This window comes from Terrapene carolina, unplaced genomic scaffold, assembly GCF_002925995.2.
Source record: "Terrapene carolina triunguis isolate 2854851 unplaced genomic scaffold, T_m_triunguis-2.0 Scaffold183, whole genome shotgun sequence".
In the NCBI taxonomy this organism is placed as follows: Eukaryota; Metazoa; Chordata; order Testudines; family Emydidae; genus Terrapene; species Terrapene triunguis.
In genome coordinates, this window is record NW_020664534.1 from 2,181,914 (window position 1) to 2,202,996 (window position 21,083).

Below are 21,083 nucleotides of genomic sequence, written 5' to 3' on the forward strand. Positions count from 1 at the left end.
TTTCAAATACAGGTCTAACTTCTCACTAAAATATTTCTTGCCCTTGTTTTGTCAGCAGCAAATTGTTAGCAGGGCATAAGTAAGGCTGCGAGTCTGTCGCAGAGGTCAAGGATTCCAGGACTTCTGCAGCAACTGGTGCTGGCCTCTGCCCCCACCACCTAGGAGCTGCAAAGACACGGAGCCAGGTAGGGAGCCCCGCCAACCCTCCCTCTCCCAGCGAGGGTCGCAGGTCACCTGCCCGAGCACCTGCAGCACCCCTGTATACTCCCCCTGCCCCCGAGCACCCACGCCCCCCACCCAAGTTTTAGTCACCGTGGGTATTTTTATTAAAAGTCATGAACAGGTCACAGCCCGTGAATTTGTGTTTATGGCCCGTGACCTGTCCATGACTTTTACTAAAAATACCCACTGTGAGTAAAACGTAGCCTTAGGCATAGACTTGGATATCAGGGAGAACATTAAAGTAAAATATGCTCCACTGTTCAAGTAGTACATACAGCTCCCAAATCATAACACTTCAAGTTTTCAAATAATTTCAAACAAAACAAAAATGACAGTTATCTAAATATTTAGCATAGTTCAATCCCCATTTCCAAAAGTTTAACGATTATAATTGGTTATAATACATTTTTCATTAACTGAATGCATTTCATATTTGTGTGCTATCCAATCAGATTGAAATTCCTGTTTTAACAGGTGCCAGCAATCTTGTTTCAGAAACCAAATAAAGCTATACCATTCCACAAGGCCATGGAAACCAGCGGTCAGTTGACTCCAGAGGTGTGAGGGATTCAATTCAAGTGACATTGTGGATTAACTGAATGTATGCTAATTTAGGTAATGGTGTTTGCTAATGAGCAGTACATTATTTGCAACATTTGAAATATGATGCAGAACATTTTTTTTTTTTAAATTTGAGTGACCCACTTTAGAAGTTAATATTGCTGAAAATTCTGCTGACTAAACAAATTACTTGAAACTTAATGTGGGCTGGTTCTGGATGATGAGAATCAAATCATAACTTGAAAATAATGTCCATCATTTCTAAAATATACATGCTATATTGTTGAATGGCTTTCCATGGATTTCAGTGAGAACATTAGTGATTGCTGCACATTAGTTACTACACACCAGTAATCTGTATGATCTCCTCCACTAAACAGTTTGGAGATTATAGTTTGGTGGGAGGGTGATAAGGAACAGACTTAGAAGAGAAAGATCATCAATACGTGCTTTTGTGAAAATTCTATTTCCAACTAAGATTATTGTTCCAATCCTAGCATGGACACAAATTCCTCACTATTCACAGCCCTCAAGTGGACTTTTGAAGTCCACTTTAAACAAATTATCCTAGATTGTAATGTCTATTAATGTCGGGGCCTGATTGACAAACGTATGTAGATATAACTGGGTCAATCTATATACATGTACATTTCAGATCCTGGGGCACACATGCATACTCTAATTAACAAGACTGTACCAGGTTGAGGGAAAACAGCTAAAGAATTTCCTTGGGCAAAGGAAGGAGAATAAGTACTCATCCCTAACATGCCCTAAAAACAGGTTTTATTAAATGGAATACACGCCAGGGGCCTCACTTCATGAACACATTTATTGTTCGGACATAACCAAGTATATTTATTGTTCAAAATGAAAAGTTTTTAATTCTGTAAATAAAAAAAAAAAAGAAAAAAGACAAAAATACAATAATCAAATCCCCAGTCTACCAGCTAGCAAAGTCTACTATGCTCTATCACCATTAACACCAATATGCTTATCACTTGAGCTTGCTTTTTTTCCTTTAATAAACTTGAATACCTACTCAAGGAAATTTTGGACAAGCAAGTCTCAGCTGGTTAAAAACACAGCATCAGTTGATTGTGACGACTGGACAGGAGGGCAAGTCTTAGGAACTGTCAGTTTTTAAAATTTAAACTGCCCTGTCTTCCGTAATTATCTTTCTACCATTTTGATGCAACTCACTGTGACAATTTGCTTCAGACAGATTTTGAGAAGAAATCTGGATCTTCGGTTTTAAATACTGGAAGAGAAGTATCAGTCACATACTAGCAGCCAAGTTTCAGTCTCTATTTCCTGTTCTGGGATTAAAGAGTATCTAAATGACTTTGAAGCCCAAATCCCACTGACCTTCAATGAGACTTCAGGCTCTTAAGTGCCTAAATCTCTTCTGAAAATTAGACTAAAGCACTTTTAAATATTTTACTCCTGAGCTCCATTTATCACCTTCGTATCTGGAATCAGTCAAGTTGGTTAAATAATGGATAAAATTAATAGCTTCTCTAAACTGTTTTTTGGTTTTGTTCTTTGGTAGTTCCTTTGTTAATTATATCAAACCAGTTTTCATTTAGACTGCAACAGCAGTCCCTCTGACATCCTATTTAATTTAAAAAAAAAAAAAAAAAAAGTTGGTGTGTTATGTGGAGACCTGTGTGTGAAATCCATGCTATATTCTGATCTACTCATACTCACTATAAATTATTGTGATAGTTGCATGTAACAGACAATTTTCTTGAGTTTTTCCCCCCACTCAGTTTCATTGGGAAGATGAATCCTCAAGCCTCTTTTTTTCTATCAGCCAACTTGATGGTAATTGCAGAAGACTAAACTTCCATCCTACTTTAGGATGTCATGTGTTACTTCTTTCTCAGTGAGGTTTAAATAGTGAGCTGAATGCTTGTGTTTCAGAATTTTACGATGGTTCCAACAGACGAGTTTTCTTTCTTCCCCCATGTGACACTGCATCCCATATTCGTCATAAAAATATTGTTGTAATATGAATATGACATAACTAAGATGTTTTATGGGAGATGGGTCATATGAGGTATCATTGGAAAGGCTATGATTTGCTGAATGTGATTATCAAATTTGTATGCATGTGTCAATTCTGTATCTGAAGTTAGGAATATTGACTATGTAACAATTACAACTGTGTATGTACCTAGGGAACGTTCACCAGAGAGTAGGCAATCAGCTTGAATGGGCCATTATGATAGACAATAGAATTAGTCTTTGAAGATGCTGATCTCTCATCTTCCTAGACTTCCTGTGGACATTACAAATAAGCCTGGTCTCATAGTGGCTTTAACACTGCAAGGTCATATGATAATGTCACCTAGTATGAAGTACCACCTTGGACACTGCTGGTATTTTTCCACTGGAAACAAAGGATTCCCGCCTCATGTAAATACTATTTAAGGCTGGGAAGTGAGTCAATCAGGGCTCTTCTCCATGGCCTCCCCCAGAAGGAAGACTGCTGAAAGCACCTGAAGAGACAAAGGAACTAAGCTAGGGAAAAGCAAGGGCTGAGTCCAGGCTGAGACAGGGGTCTAGCCGGTAAAGAGAAATAACTGGAACTCTGAGCTTCAGAAACTCTGCAGCCTGCCTAAAACAACATTTAAGGTGAGAAATTACTATTGATAATCTGTTTCTTTAGTGTATTAAGCTTAGTTTGTGTGTTTTGCTCAGAAATCTGCTTTGTTCTCTCTGCTATACCTTATAATCGCTTAAAATTTACCTTTTGTAGTTAAACTTATTTCTTGTTTATACCAAAACCCAGTTTGTGCAATTCATAACTGGGGGGGGGGGGAGACGAGAAGAGGTGTGCATATCTCCTTCCACATAGAGGGAAGGGGCGATTTTTATGACCTTACGCTATCTAGATCTCTATATAGCGTAAGACAATATTATTTTGGGTTTCCACTCCAGAGGGTGTGTGCACAGAAGAGCTGGGCATTCCCCTAGCTGAGCCATCCCCCAGAGAGCTAATCGTAGACTCAGATTCTGGAGCGGAGCGTGTCCCTGCCTGTGTGTGTGCTGAAAAGAGGCTTGAGAGCCTGTCACAGCAGCATGGAATAGTAAGGGAAACCCAGGCTGGTAGGACAGCAGGCTCAGTGGGACCCCAGCACATCTGGTGGCACCCCGAAAGGGGGCCCAACCCATAACACCCCATTTATCTTCGTTGTCTGAACAAATGACAGACCTCTTTTGCCATACTTCTCTCTGCGTTCTTTGATAACACCTTCAGCAACTTGATCACAACGTGCTGTAGTTTTCTTGGAAGAAATGGAAAAATCCATTTCCACCCGCCCTCCACTGATACTTTAAGTACCCATTATGGGGGTCACATCTCCTGTTTCACCAATTGTTTTGCATTTATGTCAGTGCAAATTCTGTTAGTTGCACCATCTAGTAATGAAACAGAGTTTAAATCTGTCGGAGGAAGTGTATTCAGCACAAGGTGCTCCAATTATCTCTGCAAATTGCAGACTGAAGGCAATGTCAGCAAAAAGCTGTGACTTCAAGTTCAAGTCCTTGCTTTCAGTTGTTTTTATATTTACTCCTGGGGGAATTCTAACACCACTGCGCATACGCAGAATTCATGTCCATCGCAGAATTATTTCCCATCCTGCAGAAAATACATTTTGCCCAAGAAGTGCTGCAATTCTGCTGGTCACCCACCAGAGGCCGCTCTAGCATCAGGTCAGCAGCGTTCATCACAGCACTATGCCCGTAGAGCTAGATTAAGACAGAGTGGGGCACACAGGGCTGCTGGGGGGGAGGGGTGTCAGGCTGGGGTTCAGAAGGGCTAGTGGGGGGGAGACAGACTGGGTTGCAGGCTCAGGAGCTAGTGGCATGACAGCACTGAGCCAGAGCTGAATAGGAGAAGGGCTGCAAAACGGAAGTACAAAGTAAAACGTGATAGAAGTTTAAACCTCGGTCTCGAGATATGGAAAATATGCTGTACAAAGCAGCAGACTGAAAAAGTAGACTTAATATCATGATTAATATTTAGACTTAAAGATAAGTGATTTGTACAAGAGAAATTTCAATGGAATGAAGAGGATGGAGGCCAGACTGAAGGAAAGGAAATCAAGACATTATAAACAGATACCCCAGCTCAAGGAACTGAGATAAAAGGGAAAAAGAAGACTGGCTAAAAAGAAATGGAGTTGGCAAGTTGAGACGTTTACCAACTTAACTTTGCTTTTTCCTGAGTTTTCACAGCACCATATTTACAACCTCAATGTTCTTAGCTTGAGCAACTTAAGTTGCTCAAAAATGAAATGGGGCTTGCACGCACCTTCAGATTCCTCATTGAATTAAGCAGGGTCTTTCCCTTGGTTTACTGCAAAAGCTCATTTTACATTTAAAACACAGAAGTTAATGTGCATGAAAGCTCAAAGAAGTGCCTAAAGTGTATTTAGTTTCAAATGTAGGTAAAATAATTTCATTCAAACATGGGGACAGTGTGAAGCATTTTTCATCCAAATTTCAGCTTTAAAATGAAAGATTGGTTTCTGAAGTGCATAGTCATTTTCATGGTTGTATAATGTAATTATACACGAGTGCCCTAACTGTAATTTAGCCAAATCACAACCTATTTTCACTAGGACTCTGACAGTAAAATACTAAACTTAGAGAGACTGTCCCAAATTTCAACTTTCTACCTCATGTTTCTAAGATGCTTCAGCTGTTTAAAACAAGTCTTTAATTACAGCAAAAAGTATTTGAACTCCTTTCATTCAATAATGAACTATTTTTGCTCAAACAAAGCAATTCACCCACGACCAGAGGCCAAACCTAGAAAATTTCAGGGAAAAGCATCTTAAGGTTTCTGATCTTCCCCCTCCCACTAATACTTGTTAAAACAGTTTAGCAAACATGATTACAAGTGCTACTTAAGTTTATGCCCTGATCAGCCTGAGGTTAGGAAGAATAACTATCTATATGAAACAATAAATAATTGGATAGGTGTGAATGGAGAAAGGCAGGTGGAGGAGAAGAGAACTATGGGTGTCATATTCCTCTGAAGCTTCCCGTTTCAGCCAATGAAAGAGGCAGAATACTGGACTGATGAATCACTTTTTTCCTAGTATGGCAAATTCTAGGTTCCTATTACAGAGGCCTATATATTTGTAACAAACTCATGGATTATATTTACTAACAAAAAAGTTAATTAAAGGCAAGAAAAGAGATCATTACTCTATACTTTTTCTATATCTAACACAACATTCCCCACAAAAAGGGGGAAAAAAATGAGTGTATGAATACCTTCAACTCCCTAAAACAAAATTCAGCTGTATGGGCCTGGTTTGCAATGATCCCTTCTCAGAACTCCATTGAATCTAAGGGGACAACACCCACACAGATTAAGGACAAGGGTCTAGATTTCCCTCAAAACATGAATGCACAAAAGAAATGGCCTACTTCCTAACTCTTTGGATTGACAGTACAAAATATTTTGTAATAACTAATACCACCTTATATTTACAGTGCCTTTCATCCCAAAGCACTTTACAGACTGACAGATCATAAAGATGCATGTAACTTCATTCATGTGAGTAAAGTTACATACATGCTTAAGTGTTTGCAGGATTGGGACACCTATATAAATTTATTTTTAAAATAGTAAAAAGCGTGCCTATTAACATTCTAAGCACCTTTGATATAAATTACAAAAAAAAAACAGAGACAGAGGGATCACGTCTCCCAATCAAGGCTAGTAAAAATACCAAACCTGAAAAAAACAAAAAAAGGGAGCTCTCAGTAGCGCAAAAGTTTTGTCTCTTTCACCAATAAAAGATATTACCTCACCCAACTTGTCTCGGTGGTAAAAATAGACTGGAGTAGAATAGAGCAGCTATTTAAGATTACAGAGCATCTTTGTGCAACAGTTTAGAATTGGAAGAATAACTAAGCAGAAAGTAATAATTGAAATTGGCATATGGCTAAAATACTGGGACATAGCACATGTGCTATTGCAACAAATCAGGGGTGCTGGACAATTTGTATAGTGGGGGTACTGAGAGCCATTGAACCAAACTGTAAACCATGTATATGATGGAAACCACTTCAAGCCCACACCCCCAGTTCCAGCACCTATGCAACAAATGCTAAGGTGCAATTTTATATAAACTGTTAAATAGCACACTCTTGAACCTCAAGTAAAACATTTAAAGACATTTAATGCATTTGCTCTGAATGAGACTTTCAAAGTCATATCCGCTCTAGATGAGCACAAGAAATTCCATGGCATTCTGTGTAGCAGTAAAGTTTACTTCAGTGTCCCTAAAATTTCCTTTTCCTGCCAGTGTTGTGCAGCATACTCTGCAACATCCTAGAGTAAAAGCTGTGCACACATATTGGGAAGAGCTTTTGGGAAGGGCCTGTAGATTCTCTAAGATGGAAACCACCACATAAATTAAAGATTTCTGTCAATAAGGAATATTCTTTGTAGGGCAATATGATTTTTATTAAAAGCACCATGCTGTCCCTTAAGTATCCCACTACCCCCTACCACAATTCCCATCTAGCATCCAGGTAGCTAGAAGTGTGGTTAGCAGTGGCTGAGCAACATAGAGACCTCCCTTAAACATCACAGGAATACCATCAACAAACCATCCTAATGTAGATGCCACTTAGCTAGGGCCATACCAAATTCATGGCCATGAAAAAGGTGTCATGGACCGTGAAATCTTGTCTTGTGTGTTTTTACCCTATACTATACAGATTTCATGGGTGAGACAAGCGTTTCTCAAATTGGGGGTCCTGACGCAAAAGGGAGATGTAGGGAGGTCACAGTTATTTTAGGAGGTCACAGTATTGCCACCCTTACTTCTGCTCTGCCTTCAGAGCTGGGTGGCCAGAGAGCGGCAGCTGTTGGCTGGGTACCCAGCTCTGAAGGCATCACCCTGCCAGCAGCAGCGCAGAAGTAAGGGTGACAATACCATACCTTGCCATCTTTACTTCTGCGTTGCTGCTGGCGGCGGCTCTGCCTTCCAAGCTAGGCTCCCAGCCAGCAGCCGCCACTCTCCAGCTGTCCAGCTCTGAAGGCAGCACCGCCGCCAGCAGCAGCACAGAGATAAGGGTCGTAGTACTACAAGCCCCCCTACAATAACCTTGTGACACCTCCCCACAACTCCCTTTTGTGTCAGCAACCCTCCAATTATAACACAGTGAAATTTCAGATTTAAATAGCTGAAATCATGAAATTTACAATTTTTAAAGTCCTATGACTATGAAATTGACCAAAATGGACTGTGAATTTAGTAGGACCCTAGCTATAGCTTATACCATCAATTCAGTGAGCAAAATAACTGGCAAAAGCACATTTTTGTTATTATTATATCTAGACTAGGGCTTTTGCCAGTACAAAAATATTGCAAAAACAAAACCACACCACTAGAGTATATTGATCAGAAAAAGTTTCTAGTGCAGAGACAGGTGAAATGAAAGTGATGCTAGCCTTCCCCATGCCTTTCCAAGCAATACCAACAGTGATTTCATATTGAGGCTGGTTCTGGTCCCCTTTCAGTCATTCCAGGTTTGAGCTTTACCTCTGGGAATCCACAAGTGTTTAGACTCCTAACTCCCCGATAAAAATCAAGAGTATTTATTTAGGCACTTGACTCCTACTGTGAATCCTACCAAGAGACTTCCATGCCTAACTCCCACTGATTTCACTGTTGTGGATCCCACCCTGCTTATCAAGCCCACTGAAAGGTGTTACAGCCTCTCCCTGCGACAGGGTTGCTGAGGAGGAGAAGGAGACTGGCACCAAGCCCTCTAAAACCCATACATGGGAGCGCCGGGGCTGGGCAGGGGAGAGATGTTGAGCCACCTGGGTGATGCTCGGCGCAGACCGCGCCTCTCCGCGATCCCCATGGTGACAGAGGCGAGGCCGAGCCCACCCTAGCCCCCAGACTCACCCACAGGCTGCTGAAGAAGTCGAGCCCCCGGCAGATGAGGAGTCCGGTCTGGGCCAGCAGCACCTGGACTCCCAGGGAGCTGCCGAGGCAATAGAGTCCGTAGAGCAGGGGGCCGCCAGCGCCCAGCAGCAGCAGGAGGCGCCGCCTGCGCAGCACCTGCTCGCCCAGCGCCTCGGCGCCGTAGTTGGCGAAGCAGATGGGCAGCAGCAGGGCGGCCAGCAGCACCGGGGTGCGGGAGCGGTGCAGGCGGCCGAGCCAGCGGCGGCCCAGCGCGGTGAGCGAGCTCTTGAAGGGGTGCAGGAAGGTGCCGCAGAGCACGGCCCAGAGCAGCGGCCGCAGGAAGGCCTCCAGGATGAAGTAGACCAGCACGGCGGCGCCGCAGCACAGCCCGGCGAAGAGCAGCGCCCCGGTGTTGTAGAAGGCCTGTTTGATGGGCTTGTCCAGCCGCGGCAGCGACGACACCGCCGCCGGCGGCAACAGCAGCAGCCGCGGCGCCGCCCCGGGGGGACCCGCAGCGCTCCGCGCCGGAGACTGGCTGCTGCTGCCCGCACCGGGAGCCAAGGAGGAGCCCGGCCGCCTTCGTCCCTGCAGCGGGGAGCCGGGAGGAGACGGGACGCGGGGACTCGCCGTGGAGTCTCCGCTGTCAGCCATAGCTCCCAACTCACGCCCCCTCCACACCGTTAACCGCCGCTGCCGCAAGGGGAGAGCTATATGAGCCGCCGGGGATGCTGGGAAATGTAGTCTGTCTGTCCTTTCCACCCCACAGAAGAATGGCTCGAAGAGGATTCTGGGAAATGTAGTCTCTCTTTCTCCCCCTTCCCCAGGCGATTGTGATGCTGGGAGCGTAAGTTCGTTAGACGAGGGAGCGCAGAGGAAGCCGGGAAATGCACGCGCTCGGGGCGGGGGGAGCCTGACGGTAGTGCTTTCCTAGCGGCGGTGATTGGTGAAGCAGGGGATGGTGGGACATGTAGTTTCTTGCGCATTTACAGCCCAGCGCATAGGTTCTCTCACACGGATTTAAAGGTGAGCAACTGGGCATGGGTGAAATTTTTGCTCCTTTATTATTAAATGCGGCTGGAAAAGTGGGGTGAGGCATTAAGAGTCTTTTATTTCTGTATACACATATAAAAGGTCAGGGCTGCCCAGAGGATTCAGCAGGGCCGCCCAGGGGGGCAAGTGGGGCAATTTGCCCCGCAGGGGCCCCCACGAGAATATAGTATTCTATAGTATTGCAACTTTTTTTTTATGGAAGGGCCCCCAAAATTGCTTTGGCCCAGGCCCCCTGAATCCCAGCTGCCCAGACTAAACACATGAAAAGACCTAGGTTTACAATTTATGATTAAAACTCTACTATCTACACAATATACATAGAGATAAAATGTAAAATCTTAAATATCTTGGAAACAGTAGCCAATCAGCAGGGCGCTCCCCTCCTCCCCTACAGGGCGGCCAGAGCGGCGAACCAAAAAAAAAAAGGGCAGCCGTGCCACCCTAGGATTGGACGGAATGCTGCCCCTTAGAATCTGCGGCCCCAAGCACGAGCTTGCTCGGCTGGTGCCTGGAGCCGGCCCAGGCAATGGGATCAGGGCACCAGGCCTTTAGTTCCAGAATTTGTACTCCTATAATAGTGGGCTGGAATTGTAGAAGTTAAAGGAGAAAAGCCCTTGGTGATCATCCCGGCTTGGTCTATCTCCCTGCCAATGCAGGGCTGATACTTACAGCATGCTTTGTCCAGTCTCCTTTTAAAAATCCCAAGACTTGAGGTTTCTTCTAGCCCTTCTCTTGGGAGACTATTCCACAGCCTAAGGCAGAGATCGCATTTCCAGAAAGGTTTCCCCTGATAGCTTTGAGTTTCTCCCTCTCTGCTCCAACCCTTTCCCCTCCCTGCCCCCTTCATCTCCCATACCATTCCCTCATCTTCTTCTTTTTCCCCAGCACACCCTATCCCTTCCCTCTTCCCCACTGTCTCTTCCCCCCAACCCCGCAAGAGGTAGCAACCCGGATGCCAGGGTGAGGGACTAAGCAAGGCAGAAACCTGTGGAGGTGGGAGGAGAGGCACAGGACAGAAGCCCCCTGCACAGGCAGAGCAGCTCCGTGCTCACAGCAATTGAGGGGTGGGGTAGTGGCAGAGACTCTGCATGCACCCCACACACACCATGCCTTGCCTCTTTTGTGGGGGGGGGCAATGCCCCCTGCTGCCCCTCAAACTGTGCCCATGGACTCCCCTGCCCTTCTCCCAACACTGCAGCAGATTGCCCCACCCACCCCCACCCAGGCTCCCTCTGCCTGGAACGAGACTCACCTGTTGCCTGCAGAGCCAGGCTGGGAACTGCAGCCACACATGGAGCATGCCCACAAGATACAGATAGAAGATGGGGCGACCCCAGGTGAGCAGGGGCTGGCACTGCTGATGGCATGGCGCCTCTGTGGAGCAGAGCAAGCCCAGCCCTCCCTGGCCTCCCCCACCCCTACGGCGCTTTCTTTTGTTAAAAAGTGAGAGGGCATAGCCCTCCCACGCCCCTGCCCCCCACTTTACACAGGATATACCTCTGAGCTCTAATATGATTTTTTACCTGATTTCTCTCAGAGTATCAGAGATATTAGATCTTTCACTCACTACCACAATTATTCCAAAGCTAGCAATTAATTCTGAAGAGCCTGGTGGGTGAATTCTTACAGTCAACCATGATTTTTGCCATGAATAACTAAATGAGTGGTGCTCAAAAGTGCAAGCTACAGACGGCTCTTGAAAAAGATCAGAAAATTGTGAGTGGCCTACAGAGCTTCTTGAAATGTGCAAAGTTTGACCATGTTCCTGGTGAACAACCTGCAGATGGTTCTGTTACTCGTACTTCTGAGCCTTCCTTAGCTAGCGAGGATGTTGATTTGGGTTTATCTGGCTTGTTGGGTTCTGGGGTCTGATTCCAGGACAGAAAGTTTCCTGTTGATTGCTGGTACAACTGTTATGGATGTGGACACTGAAAGCAGTTTGATTACACTGGTCTACAATTTTTGAGAAGTCGTCTGCTTCAGAGATAAAATGTGCTATTTATTATGTATTTTGATGTGCTGAATTCAAATATGACAATTAAAACAACTGATTGGCTACTGTTTCTAAGATATTTAAGTTTTTACATTTTATGTCTATGTATATTGTGTAGATAGTAGAGTTTTAATCATAAATTGTAAACCTAGGTCTTTTCATGTGTTTATGGTTGCTTTACATGATAATATTTCACCTGTCCTGTTTATGTAACACTTTAAAAATCAGCAAAAGGATTATATAAATAAAATTTATTATGAAACAAAAGCCAAAAAACTATTATGTACATAGTTTAGTCCTATTCAGTGTCTACTCGGCGCTTCTTGGCTTGTCTCTTGTATTCATTAAATGGAGCATCTCTTGTCACTGTCCAGCAATAGTCTGCAAGCATTGATGGGCTCCATTTGCCCTGAGAGCGTTTCTCCATTGTTGCAATGTCCTGGTGAAATCGCTCGCCGTGCTCGTCGCTCACTGCTCCGCAGTTTGGTGAAAAAAAATCTAGATGAGAGTGCAAAAAATGTATCTTTAGTGACATGTTGCAACCAAGGCTTTTGTATGCCTTGAGGAGGTTTTCCACCAACAACCTGTAGTTGTCTGCCTTGTTGTTTCCGAGAAAATTTATTGTCACTAACTGGAAGGCTTTCCAGGCCATCTTTTCCTTGCCACGCAGTGCATGGTCAAATGCAGCATCTCGAAGAAGTTCACGAATCTGAGGACCAACAAAGACACCTTCCTTTATCTTAGCTTCACTTAACCTTGGAAATTTTCCACGGAGGTACTTGAAAGCTGCTTGTGTTTTGTCAATGGCCTTGACAAAGTTCTTCATCAGACCCAGCTTGATGTGTAAGGGTGGTAACAAAATCTTCCTTGATTCAACAAGTGGTGGATGCTGAACACTTTTCCTCCCAGGCTCCAATGACTGTCGGAATGGCCAATCTTTCTTGATGTAGTGGGAATCTCTTGCACGACTATCCCATTTGCAGAGAAAACAGCAGTACTTTGTGTATCCAGTCTGCAGACCAAGCAAGAGAGCAACAACCTTCAAATCGCCACAAAGCTGCCACTGATGTTGGTCATAGTTTATGCACCTCAAAAGTTGTTTCATGTTATCGTAGGTTTCCTTCATATGGACTGCATGACCAACTGGAATTGATGGCAAAACATTGCCATTATGCAGTAAAACAGCTTTAAGACTCGTCTTCGATGAATCAATGAACAGTCTCCACTCATCTGGATGGTGAACGATGTTGAGGGCTGCCATCACACCATCGATGTTGTTGCAGGCTACAAGATCACCTTCCATGAAGAAGAATGGGACAAGATCCTTTTGACGGTCACGGAACATGGAAACCCTAACATCACCTGCCAGGAGATTCCACTGCTGTAGTCTGGAGCCCAACAGCTCTGCCTTACTCTTGGGTAGTTCCAAATCCCTGACAAGGTCATTCAGTTCACCTTGTGTTATGAGGTGTGGTTCAGAGGAGGAGGATGGGAGAAAATGTGACATTGATGGTTCAGGACCAGAAGTTTCATCCTCTTCCTCTTCCTCGTCTGACTCAAGTGAGAATGATTCTGGTGCATCAGGAACCGGCAGTCCTTCTCCGTGGGGTACTGGGCGTATAACTGATGGAATGTTTGGATAATGCACAGTCCACTTTTTCTTCTTTGACACACCTTTCCCAACTGGAGGCACCATGCAGAAGTAACAATTGCTGGTATGATCTGTTGGCTCTCTCCAAATCATTGGCACTGCAAAAGGCATAGATTTCCTTTTCCTGTTCAACCACTGGCGAAGATTTGTTGCACAAGTGTTGCAGCATATGCGTGGGGCCCACCTCTTGTCCTGATCTCCAATTTTGCAGCCAAAATAAAGGTGATAGCCTTTCTTAACCATAGTGGTTATACTGCGCTTTTGTGATGCAAAAGTCACTTCACCACAAACATAGCAGAAGTTATCTGCACTGTTCACACAAGTACGAGGCATCTCTGTTCACTTTGGCTAAACAGAAATGTGTCCCTTTGCAAAATCAAACACTGACAAATAAGAGAGCACGACACTGTATGATTTCTAGAGCTGATATAGGGCAATTTGTTCAACAGAGTGATGTAAGCTTCGTTATGATTGCATCATCCATGACTTCTAGGAATAACATGATGCAATTCATATCATGTATGACGCAATACCAGCTTCAGATTGCATCATTCATTGTTTTGCCTAAAAAGCAAGTACTGTCCAAACCCAGTCATAGATTTATTCATAGATCCAGTCAAAGATGTATTTTAGTCATTTCTGGCTTAAATTGAGATCCCTTCCCTTTATAACTCACTTATCCTCCGCCATTCCCAAGTCAAGGGTCGTATATACTGACCCAATAGCATATCTTGAAAACTAGAGCCAATCAACAATTTTAAGCATCATTTTCGTTCTCAGTGACCCAGAATTAGTAAAGTTTGACTACATTTATTTCAGAAGCATTTTGGCTGTAGAGCAGTGTTATTGAAAGCCTGGGGCAGAATTTTGACTTTGACCAGGTAGATACAGCTACTTGGCCACAAGTGACAGATTCTGTTCACTGTTTTTTGGTAGAAAAATGGTCCCGTTGTTAATTTAGTACAAGACTTTTTGCCTACCAAATATAAAGGAAGGCAAGCATTAAAATTGTGGGTCTTTGTCAACACTTCTAATGGGGAGTTATGCCAGCAATCCTGGTTGACGTACACTATGACTCTTGCCTCTTTGTTCTGTTTCACTTGTTTGCTTTTCCAGCCAAATTCCTCATCTTCCTTTGTGAACTGTAAAACTGGGTTCACTAACTTTTTCCACTTCAGCGCGTGAGCATGCCAACACAAATATTCAAAGGAATGCCTGGAGGCGATTGTTCACTGGATGTAACGTGCAGAATGATTGGAACAGGGTCGCACAATTGTCAAAGATTTGGAAACCTGCTATCTGGTACAGAGATATGCTCTCTCTTGGATATTTTGCTGTACTTAGGTGAGAGGTGTTTACCTTTGAGAGGTTCAGATGAGAAATTAGACAGTCCTTGTAATGGTAATTTTTTGGGTTACTTGAATTGCCTGTGAGGTACGATAGTGTGTTGTGTGATCATGTGGAAGCTAATAAGATTGGCACTGCAAAGGTGACATACTCATCAAATCAAATTTGAAATGAAATTTTCCATAGCGTTGCAAGAAAAGTATGGCAGACTGTTTTCAACAAGGTTAGGAAAGCTAAATACTTTTCTGTTATGTTTGATTGCACTCCAGATCTGTCCTGATGGAACAAATGTCTCAAGTGTAAGGTATATTCAGGTTTTGAAATACGGAGTGAAGGTTATTGAGAGCTTTGTAGATTTCATTGATATCCACACAACAGGGGAAGGTATTCTGGAGGTTATTTTAGGGAAGCTGAAAAAAGATAAAACAACGAGGAGTCCTTGTGGCACCTTAGAGACTAACAAATTTATTTGGGCATAAGCTTTCGTGGGATATAACCCTCTTCATCCCAGGAAAGCTTATGCCCAAATAAATTTGTTAGTGTCTAAGGCAGGGATCTCAAACTCAAATCATCACGAGGGCCACATGAGGACTAGTACATTGGCCCAAGGCCCGCATCACTGAAACCTTTTCATACGATACAAAAGTATAGTCAAAAATGAAAAAAATGAAGAGTAATATAGTATGCTATTAAAAGTCAATGTATTAACTTTTTTAAAACTGTTATGCGAAGAGGGGTTTTAAATAAATATAAACACCCGTAACTATTCCTTATGAGGTCAGTAACACTAATGATGATGATCTACACTAACAGTCTATCAACATAGCTGTAAGGGCAGGAACTTTTTAAAGTAATTATTCATACAAAATACATTGCCACTTTTAACAAACATTCTTCCCAACTACTCACAGCAAAGAATCATACATGCTGAACTTCATACCTCAGACTGCTCGTCTAGTCCATGAGGCCCCGCCCATTCCCTGCCCCCATTCCCACCCCCTCCCCCAAGTCCCCCCCCCCCCTCTGCCCCCTCCCTGACCCTGACCCCATTCCAACCCTTTCCCCAAATCCCCACCCCGACCCCGCCTCTTCTCCGCCTCCTCCTCTGAGGGCGCCATGTCCCCGCTCCTCCCCCCTCCCTCCTGGAAAGTCCTAAGCGCCGCCAAACAGCTGTTTGGTGGCAGGAAGTGCTGGGAGGTAGGCGGAGGAGCAGGGACGTGGCGCGCTGGGTGGGGGAGAGAAGGGAGGGCTGGGGGGTGAGGGGAGCTTGGCTGCCGGTGGAGTCAGCGCATATGGTGGGCCGCAGGAAATAACTCGCCATGTGTTGTGCAGCCTACTCACTGAATCTTGTTGGAGAAACTGCTACAATGATTGTTACCCAAGTTGTTCTATTTTTTTTTTTTATTGTTCGAAGATGTTATGCCCTGTTTTCTGCTTCTACTAGTTGTTAGAATGCACTGAAAGAGCAAATTAGCATTACTTTAAAATGCCAAAGCACAACAAGATGGTCAGCAAGGGTAGAGGAAATCCATCCATTATGAAATCAGCTTGAGGGTGTTTTTGACACATTAGATGAGATCAAGTCTTCACATGATCTTATGCCAGAACTTAAGTCGGAAGCTGATAGCTTGCAAATGAACATTCAGAGTTTTTGTTTCTTGTTTTGGCCAAAATATGGTATACTATTTTATCAAAATTTAACACTGAGAGAAAAAATTGCAGAGTCCAGATCTTGACATTCAGACAGCTCATGGTTTACTTGGTGGCCTTCAAGATGCTTTATCAGAATTACAGTTTTCTGGGTTCACTGCATGTAAAGAAGCTGTTGCTTCACGGGCTGAAACGTTAGGAAAATCTACACAGTTCAAAGAGAAATGATCTTGAAAGAGGAAAGAAATGCAAAGGATGAAGGTCATCAGATCCCCAAAAAGTTTTTAAGTGGAAGGTTTTCAACACTATCTTAGATACAATATTAACACAATTAGACAATAGGATGCCTAAGTACAATGGAGCCGGAAAAGGTTTTGCTTTTTTGATGTGTGAGAAACTGAAAAGTCTCGGAAGCAAAGACCTAAAGATGCATGCGTAAAACGTATCAAGGACTTAAACCCTAAGAGTTTAGAGAATGAAATTGAGGTCTTTGCCAGGTTTTGCAAGAAAATCTTTAAGGATAAATGGAAACAGACACCCAATTATCTTGTTAGCTGCATTCACAAAAGGTCTTTAGATGGGAGTTTCCTATACACAGAAACAGCACTAATTTTTGCCATCTTCCTGTAAACATGAATGCTAATGAAAGGGGTTCCGGCATGCTAAAATTAACCAAGACCTACCTAATAACGTCCATGGGGCAGGAAAAGTTACGTGCTCCAGCAGTTAATTCTATAGAAACCTAGGAAGCAAGGTGGATAGACTGGAAGAGCTAATTCATGAGGTTGCTTCAGTGAAGACTAGGAAAGGTCCCTTAGTAAAAGTACTTAGTTGGTGAGTGTGGGGTTTTTTTGTTTGTTTGTTTTTGCAGTCAGGGTGGAGAGGTATAGGGGTGAGACAGCCCAAATTTGAGTCTTCAAACCAGGCCCATAACATCCTTGGCCTGGCACTGGTCAAAATCAGTGACACTTGAAAATGTTGGCCTTAACAGCTTAGGGTACATCTATAATGAAATAACAAACCCACGGCACCGAGTCTCCGAGCCTGGGTCAATTTATTCAGGTTCACGGGGCCCAGGCTGCGAGACTTAAAATAGCAGCATAGCCATAGGGGCTCAGGCTGGAGCCCAGGATCTGAGACCCACTCCCTCACTTTTAGAGGGGCTGAGGTGGGCGAAGTTGTGGTGTCTCAGTGACAAAATGTGGTTGCAAGACTGAACTTATAGTTGCTAAATGTTAAAAAATGTGTCACTGGAGATCCATGTTGTGCAGAAGAGTTAAATGCCACTTGGATCCCCCACACTGCCTCATCAGCTAATGGCTCCTGTCTCCTTCTCACTGTTGGAAATGGAATGGGTTGGGGAGGAAAGATTATAAGTTCCATTTTGGCCATATTAAAAGATCTAATAGCTGGATGCTGAAGCTGGACAAATTCAGAGTGGAAATAGGGCACCAATTATTTTAATAGAGAAGGCAATTAACCATCGGAACAGTTTACATAGAGATGGGGTGGAGTTTCCATCACTTTAAATCAAAATTGGAGGTCTTTATAAAGACACGTTCTGGCTCAAGCAGAATTTGTCAGCTAGATGCAGGAATCATTTGGTGAAATTCTGTGGTCTGTATTATGCAGAAGTTCAGACTAGATCATCATAATAGTCCCTTCTGGCCTTAAAATATCTTAATCTATTAATATAAATTGATGATGAGACATCCAAGAGAAGATGTCAAGGGGGTAATTAGCTGTGACTTGCTGTAGATTATCAAAGCATTTACAATACCACATTTCATGTCACACATGTTAGCAATATCTTGTAATTGCTAAAGACAGATTTTGTGGCACATCAGCTTTTGAGAGAGCAACAGATTTGAGAGAGGGAAGAGTGAGAGATTAGAGAATGAGAAGATGGACATTGAAATGAAGGGCCTTGATGAAATCAGACAGCGAAATGAGGGCTGAGAATGAGAGAGAAAAGAACACAGAGAAACAGCATGAGGCAGCAGTGCCCTCCAGCAGCAGCTCCAGGAGAAAGCGATGTGCTCTCCCAACCGCTCCCTGCCAGGTTCAGCGTTCCTTTCTACAGGTAGCAAAACTGCCATCTTCTTGCTCTTGCTGTATCTTATTAAATGAGGTATTACTAGTGCAGTCATGCCAAAGAGCGTGTATCTTTCCTCCGTAATATGAGGTCTCTGCATATGCAGTCAAAACTCATCAGATCTGTAACAGGGCCTCCTGGCTCTGTCACGGTCTATAAACTACTGAGAGATCCTTGTACTGGTCCAACACCTTGTGCAGTTTATTTACAAATGGATTCCCACCACCTTCATCATCTATACAGCTCCTATAACAAGCTGCCTGCTTTCCCCTTTCCACTTCCTTCCTGTGCCTATTTGTGGGCTCTGGCTAATGGCTTAATTAGCCTTTCTGCCCTGCCCTACCCACAAATTAGCTTCATTCTGCTTTGCTTGATTGGAGCTGCTGTGAATGGATTGCTGACTCCCTTTCTTGCCTAGCACTCTGTCACAAGGTTCTTATATTTGGTGCATAAACAAGTATTGTCCCTATGTTTTATTAGATCTAAGATACTAGTAACAGCAGCGACAAGTAGCTGACTTATTTATATATTTGTGTACTTTATTAAACATGGTAAAAGGGGCATAATCATGAGTAGTGTGTCATAAGCAATATGGCAACACATTTTGAGAGAACTGGTCATCTGCTGAAGTGACCATGGCCTGAAAGCAAGATTTAAACAAAGAGAGGCTCAGTGGTTTAGGAGAGCTTCTATGTATTGTGCTGCACCAGTCAGAACATGATCCACAGCTGCAGAGAGTTACAGGAAGAAGGCAGAGAAGATTCAGACATCTGAGGAGCAGGGTGAATACATGAATAAAAAGTCTGAGGTTCAGTGGAGGAAGTCTGTGCATATATCTAGATATTTCTCCCTGAGCTAATATTGTTCAGATTTGTTCCTTGTTTAAATAAATGAATAAGACAGACATTCTCCCATCTTAGTTGATTTTGTTCTTTTGCATCACAATATAAGCTCTTCCCTCAAAAGGACTGATCTTGGGCCTCAAACGCAAAGAGAAGGGAAACTGGCACAAGCAGACTTTTATTTTTTTATTTACTTCACTGATACCCTTCAGAAAAGCTGATTTGATTCCACTTTTATTGTGGTTTACAAGCCAGAAAGAATAATTCTGGGGTTCCAGAATATAAATGTTGAGGATCCTATGGAAATCAGATTACTTTTAATCCAATATTACATGCAACTGATCTCTACCTGCAGGAGCCCTCTATTGCAGCCACTCTTGCTGCTGTGCCACATGCCCCAAGGAACAAGAATCCCCACTTCATTTCTGAAACTGGTTCTTCCATACGGCAATGTAATACACTGGAAGACTTTGTCTCATGCTCTTCTAAGAGCACAAGTCCTTACCTAGATTACCCTTGAAACAGAAATCTCCAACAATATGATTTTTTCTTTGCTATCACAAGAACATAGAACCTAAGAACGGCCATACTGGGTCAGACCAAGGGTCCATCTAGCCCATCAAGTATCCTGTCTTCCGCCAGTTGCCAATACCAGGTGCCCCAGAAGGAATGAACAGAACAGATCATCATCAAGTGATCCATCCGCCGCCCATTCCCAGCTTCCGGCAAACAGAGGCTAGGGACACTTCAGAGCATGGTTTTGTCTCCCTGACCATCTTGGCTAATAGCTACTGATGGACCTATCCTCCATGAATTTATCTAGTTCTTTGTTGAACTACGTTATAGTCTTGGCCTTCACAACATCCTATAGGCAAAGAGCTCCACAGGTAGGCAGTATCTTGTGTGAAGATATACTTTTTATTTTAAACCTGCTGCCTGTTAATTTCATTTGGTGACCACTAGTTCTTGTGTTATGAGAAGAAGTAAATAACACTTCCTTATTTACTTTCTCCACACCAGTCATGATTTTATAGACTTCTATCATATCCCCCCTTAGTCATCCTTTTTCCAAGCTGAAAAGTCCCAGTCTTATTCATCTCTCCTCATATGGAAGCTCTTCCATACCCCTAATCATTTTTGTTGCCCTTTTCTGTACCTTTCCAATTCCAATATATCTTTCTTTGAGATGGGATGAACAGATCTGCACGCAGTATTCAAGATGTGGGAGTACTATGGATTTATATAGAGGCAATATATTTTCTGTCTTATTATCTATTCCTTTCCCAATGATTCCCAACGTTCTGTTAAATTGTCTGCCGCTGCACATTGAGTGGATGTTTTCAGAGAATTATCCACAAAGACTCCAAGATCTCTTTCTTGAGTGGTAACAGCTAATTTAGACCCATCATTTTTTATGTATAATTGGGATAATGTTTTCCAATGTGCATTACTTTGCATTTCTCAATATTGAATTTCATCTGCCATTTTGTTGCCCCATCACTCAGTTTTGTGAGATCCCTTGTAACTCTTTGCAGTCTGCTTTGGACTTAACTATCTTGAGCAGTTTTGGATCATCTGCAAATTTGCCACCTCACTGTTTACCTTTTTTCAGATCATTTATGAATATGTTGAACAGTACTGGCCCCAGTATAGACTCTTGGGGGGATACCACTATTTACCGCTCTCCATTCTGAAAACTGACCATTCCTACCCTTTGTTTCTTATA

At 43.3% G+C, this 21,083-nt stretch overlaps 1 protein-coding gene across 1 annotated transcript in view; it reads right to left on the bottom strand.

Moving 5' to 3' along the window:
* Positions 1-9,380, bottom strand: part of TMEM245 (transmembrane protein 245) — a 130,780-nt gene extending 121,400 nt beyond the window's left edge. Inside the window, exon 1 of the mRNA XM_024209262.3 lies at positions 8,730-9,380. Within this exon, the coding sequence (XP_024065030.1) occupies positions 8,730-9,380 (651 nt within the window). The remainder of the gene's footprint in view (positions 1-8,729) is intronic.
* Between the last annotated feature and the right edge of the window lie 11,703 nt (positions 9,381-21,083).